Source organism: Mandrillus leucophaeus, unplaced genomic scaffold (assembly GCF_000951045.1).
Source record: "Mandrillus leucophaeus isolate KB7577 unplaced genomic scaffold, Mleu.le_1.0 Scaffold220, whole genome shotgun sequence".
Lineage (NCBI taxonomy): Eukaryota > Metazoa > Chordata > Mammalia > Primates > Cercopithecidae > Mandrillus > Mandrillus leucophaeus.
The window spans coordinates 619,235-625,234 of NW_012102255.1; the positions used below are offsets into that span (position 1 = coordinate 619,235).

General features: G+C 37.3%; 1 protein-coding gene across 4 annotated transcripts in view; it reads left to right on the top strand.

Annotated features, from left to right (window-relative positions):
* Window positions 1-6,000, top strand: part of SDCCAG8 (serologically defined colon cancer antigen 8) — a 247,714-nt gene that overhangs the window by 169,184 nt on the left and 72,530 nt on the right. For all 4 annotated transcript variants that reach the window (XM_011981160.1, XM_011981162.1, XM_011981163.1 and 1 more), the window contains one exon: window positions 1,649-1,780. In XM_011981160.1, coding sequence (XP_011836550.1) covers window positions 1,649-1,780 — 132 coding nt within the window. The remainder of the gene's footprint in view (window positions 1-1,648; window positions 1,781-6,000) is intronic.

Sequence of the window (6,000 nt, forward strand, 5' to 3'; positions counted from 1 at the left end):
ATGTGTAAAAGTTTTGTATTTTTGTATTGTAAAATCTATTTTTTTCTTTGTGATTTTTCTTTTTAAAAGTGCCTTTTGCTTGGAAAGTGCCTGAGAAAAGATCAATGTTCTGCATTTTTTTCTAATCTGGTTTAAGGATTTTTCTTCTTTTGGAATTTATTTTAGTGCATGGTATGATAGGAGATACTAATCTTGGAAGGGATACCAGATCAAAAATTTATTATAACTGCCTCTAAATTCTTTTGTATTGTATGTGATTCTGAAAGGAGAAACATAAGTCATTATTAACTGCTTTTGGACTATTTCAAATATGGGTAGATTCTTATTAGGAGAAGCAAATGTAGATTGAACACTTGATCTGAACTTGAAAATGAGATAATCCATGCTCTCATACAGAATCTGGTAGGAAAGACAAGGCACAGAGCACAATTTAAAAGAATAAATTATAAGCTAATGTATGCATAAAGGCTAGAGGTAGCTTCAAAAAACGTGCTGACATATTGAGAACTGCAAGGTATTAATCAGGGCAAGCTTCCCGTGGGATGACATTTGAACCAAGATGAAAACAAAATGAAGAATGAGGTGAACTAAAAGCAAGAGTTTTTGCCCCATACATGTGAGCAGCCTGGTCCTTGGGATTAACAATTTGTAAAGTAAAATTTCCCTTAGCAAATCCAAATCCTTTCCTGACCAGGAAGAAAAGGCTATCTTGCCTACTGGAAGAATCCTTTCTTTGAAGGGAATTAATTTTATGTCAGGAGTCTTCAGGAAACAAACCAATTATTAACCTGAAAAGGACTCATAATATACAAGAGTTTTAAACTCTCCGTTCTAACTGATTAGGCATTAGGGCGTGAGGAGATGGTGGCAGTAGGCAGAAATTTAGAGTTTACTTAATACAAGGAAAGGAATATAATTTTTCTTGGATAAACATCTTTCTGATCTCCAAATTTTGAGACTTGGATTGTCATTTAAGACACGAACAACAGGATATTGCCATTTTGCTCAGGGGAGGTCAATCTTTTTTCTATTAAGACCTTCAGTGGATTGGAGGAAGCCCGCCGAGGTGGAGGGCAATCCGCTTTTCTCAAAGTCTACTAATTTAAATGTTAATATCATCTAAGAAACACTCTCACAGAAATGTCCAGAATAATGTCTGGTCAAATGTCTGGGCACCATGGCCCAACTAAGTTGACACATAAAATTAACCATTAAAGAACTATTTTTATTTTAACCGTGTGCCATTCGGCTGGTTATGTTAATGAAAAGAGACTCTGTGATAGAAATTAGGCCTAGGGTTTCTTCTTCGACAGCATAGTGTTTGGCCTATAACAAGCACTCAGTAAGTATTTGTTAAAAGAAGGATAGTCTTTTTAAAAAGAGATTTGATCATTATCATTTTTGTCTTGTTCCTTAGGGAAGCCATTCCTATTAGAATAAGTTGTTATTCCTTTTTCTGTCTAACACGTGAGTCTCTGCAATGTATCTTGCCATTTCTGAAATATTTTCTTTTGCAAAGGATATAGTTTTCATTATACTATTATGTTTAAGTATGGAGTTTAAGATAATGTTAAGGTTATTTAATAACAATATGCCCTAGTAATAAGAACCTTTAACATCTATTATTTTTGTGTTTTCACCTCTCTAGATCTGAAATAGCTCAACTCAGTCAAGAAAAAAGGTATACATATGATAAATTGGGAAAGTTACAGAGAAGAAATGAAGAATTGGAGGAACAGTGTGTCCAGCATGGGAGAGTACATGAGATAATGAAGCAAAGGTAATCAAGGTTTCATGATCAACTCACGTGTCACGTATTGAATGTGTTTGGTTTACACGCAGAAGGGGAATTGTGGCAGAATAAGTAGAATTCATCATCATTATGCCACTCCGGACATGCTCAAAATGTAATACTTTTATTTTATGTATTTATGCTTCCTTAATTTACATTGTTCTTATTATATAGAAAGAGGAGAGTACATCCTCTTTTTGTCGGTCTCCGAAGACATAGAATTAGATTTAACATGAAAGAATGGAGGAAAGCTATTTTCCTTTAAGACGTAAGTTGGTAATATTGCAATATGGAGGAATTTCAAATCATCTTTCCTAGAAATTAGGTTTTATATGCTTTTTGTAAGGTTAAGCACATAGTAGGTCTAAAGAGGTTAAACATCTTATCAGAGGTTGCACTAATAGCATTGCTAGAGTCAGAACTTGGCTACAAACAAAACCTTTGCTTCTTTCTAGTGGCGTTACTTTGAGCAAGTCACTTAAGTTCTCTGAGTGACTGTTTCTTCACCTATATATTGGCACTAATCATATCTACTTTGCATTTTGATAGAAAGATCGAATATAATATAGTAAAGCACATGGCTCATACAGGCCACCCACTAAATGTCATCAATGATTATTCTCTTTTTCTTGATGAAGAAATTCAGCTCAGAGAGGCTAATAGGTTTGCTCAAAGTGACAGATGGAATAAGTGGTAGAGTTCAGACTTGAATCTTGGTCTTTTGACTCCAAATCCTTTCCTTTTTGTGCAGTATTGGGGATTTTTTTTTTTTTTGGCAATAAGCACAGCCTCTTATTATTTTTTATCCATGTGCCATTTCTCATTTCTGTGTGATAATGGATTCCCTGGGGAGAAAATAATCTCAGTATTTCACAGCAGACAGTAAATAGGTTTCTGTGGACTTGGACTTCCACGTGACAACCGCATGCCCAATGATAGCAGTCACCCTTCCAGGGGACACAGTTCACGTGGCCTCCAGCTCTGTATCCCCACACCAGTTCCCAGTCGTCCCTGCCTTCTCTGTTTCAAAAACGGTTCTTGATATAATTGAAGGAAATGAAAATATTTATAGACTCCTTGTATTTTTTAAATGTAAAGTAACATATTAGCCTGGGGAGGGGGGAGGTATTTTTATGTTGATTACTTGCTTTATTGAATGGAAGACAGGCAGTCAGATAATGGCACTGCTTGTCAGTCATCAAAATACCAAAATATGCATATATTTGCAAAGTAATAATTATTCATTCACTATTAAAATATTTACTTAAGCCCAGGCACTTCTGTAGGCCAGGGGTCTGCAAACGTTTTCTGTAAAGGGCCAGAGAGTAAATATTTTGGACTTTGCAGGCCACACATGGTCTCTGTGGCATAGTCTTCCTTGTTTTGTGTTTTTTACAACCCTTTGAAAAAGTAAAGACCATTATTAGCTAGAGGACCAACCAAATGAGCCAGCGGATTTGGCCATTGGGCCAGCCTTTGCCCCAGTCCTGTGCACCTGGGGCAGCTTTCCATTTATTTTCTTACATTTGTGTATTGCTTTAGAGTTCTCAGAATGCTCTCACACTTGTTACCTTATATACCTTGAAGCAGCCTTGAAAGTAGCTGTATTTATCATCTCCATTTCCAGATGGAGAACTAAGCCTAAGAAAGACAAACGTGCCGAATGAAGGTCAGGTAGCAAATTATGATTCATTCATTCAACATTGATTGATTGATGGAGTGAGTGATTGCTACTATGTGTCACATTTTCTACCACATGCTGGAATAAAATAGCAAAGTAGATATAGTTCCCAGTCTAATGGAGCTTACATCCTTATAGGGAAGATGGAGGTTAGCAAAAGAATTTCACAACTGTCCAATTAATTATAGTTGACCCTTAAACAACACAGATGTGAACTGTCTGGGCCCACTTACACACAGATTCTTTTCAATAAATTTATTGGAAAAATTTTTGGAGATTTGCAACAATTTGAAAAAACCTGCAGATAAACCATATAGCCTAGAAATAATGAAAAGAAGTTTTAAATTTAGGTATGTCATGAAAACATAAAATATCTGTAGATACTGGTCTTTATCATTTACTACCATAAAATATATGCAACTCTATTATAAAAAGTTAAAATTTATCAAAACTTACACACACAAACACAGATCACACATGGTACCATTTGCAATTGAGAGAAATGTAAAATGTAAAGATGCAGTATTAAATCATAACTGCATGAAATTAACTGTAGTACACACTGTACTACTGTGATAATTTTGTAACCACCTCCTGTTGCTATTGCGAGGAGCTCAAGTATTGTAGTATCCACTAAAAACCCTGTGTGTACTAAATCATCTGCATGTGAACAGTTTCTCTCTCCACTAAATTGCTTATTGCAATAACAAGTGATCTATTGCAGTTCTTGTGCATTTTTCTTCATGTTTACTGCAATACCATAAACCTTGAATAACACTGTGGGACCCATACGAAATGCGGCTACTGATGTTGGAAGCACTTTCAAGAAGCAGAGAAAAGTCATGACATTACAAGCAAAAGTTGCAGTGCTTGATGTGTAGCTTAGATTGAAGTTTGCAGCTGCAGCTGCCGTCATTTCAGATGATTCATCTTGTAAACAGACAGTATAAACTTATCGCATCAATATATAACAGTACAGTACTGTAAAGGTATTTTCTCATGATTTTCTTAATATTTTCTCTAGCTTACTTTATTGTAAGAATATAGTATATAATACATATACAAATATGTGTTATCAACCGTTTATGTTATCAATAAAGCTTCTGGTCAACAGTAGGCTATTGGTAGTTCAATTTGAGAGGAGTCAAAAGTTATGCATGGATTTTTGACTGTACAGGGGGTTGACGCTTCTAACCCCCATGTTGCTCAAGGGCCAACTGTATAATCATGACCAGTTCTATGAAGGAGAAATACATTTGTTGGTACAAGTACATTTAATAATGGGACTTGTTTTTTAAAAAATTATTTGTAAGAGAATATCTCACTCTGTTGCGCAGGCTGAAGTGTAACCTTGAACTCCTGGGCTCAAGTGATCCTCCCTCCTCAACCTCCCAAGTAGGTAGGGCTACAGGTACATACCACCATGCCCTGCTAATTTTTTTTTTTTTTTTTTTTTGAGACAGAATCTTACTCTGTCACCCAGGTTGGAGTGTAGTGGCGCAATCTTTCAGCTCACTGCAACCTCCATCTCCTGGGTTCAAGCGATTCTCCTGCCTTAGCCTCTCAAGTAGCTGGGACTACAGGCATGTGCCACCACGCCCAGCTAATTTTTGTATTTTTAGTAGAGACAGGGTTTCACCATGTTGGCCAGGATGGTCTCGATCTCTTGACCTTATGATCCACCTGTCTTAGCCTCCCACAGTGCTGGGATTACAGGCATGAGCCACTGCGCCTGGCCCTTTTTTTGTTTTTGTTTTTGAAACAGAGTCTCACTGTGTCATCCAGGCTGGAGTGCAGTGGCGTGATCTCAGCTCACTGCTACCTCCGCCTCTGAGGTTCAAGCGAGTCTCCTGCCTCAGCCTCCAGAGTAGCTGGGATTACAGGCGCCCGCCACCACGCCCAACTAGTTTTTGTATTTTTTAGTAGAGACAGGGTTTCACTATGTTGGCCAGGCTCATCTCGAACTCCTGACGTCAGGTGATACCCTTACCTCGGCCTCCTCTGGGATTACAGGCATGAACCACCATGCCTGGCCTAATTTTTAAAACTTTTTGTAGATACTAGGTCTTGCTATGTTGTCCAGTCTGGTCTTGAACTCCTCACCTCAAACCATTCTCCCACCTCAGCCTTCCAAATCTCTGGGATTACAGGTGTGAGCCACTGTCCCCAGCAGGGCACTTAACGTTGATTAAGAAAAGCTTCAATGGAACATGACATTTCAATCGGTAAGCAGTGGGGTTAGATGATTAGCCTTTTAGATCAGGAATTGGCAAACTATCTTGCTGTCTCCTAAAAAATTTTACTGACTCCTGTTCTAGAGAAGGAAAATCTGTAAAATGGAAGTTCCTAAGATAAGAAAGCATAGTACTTGAGGAACACTAAGAACTGTGTGTCTAACATAAAGGGAAAAAGAAAGTGTGGCATACAATGAGGTTGGAGAGGTAGGCAAGGGCTGGACCTAAAGGCAGGGTCTTTATTTTTTTATTTATTTTTTATTTTTATTATTATTACTTTTTTTTTTTTTTTT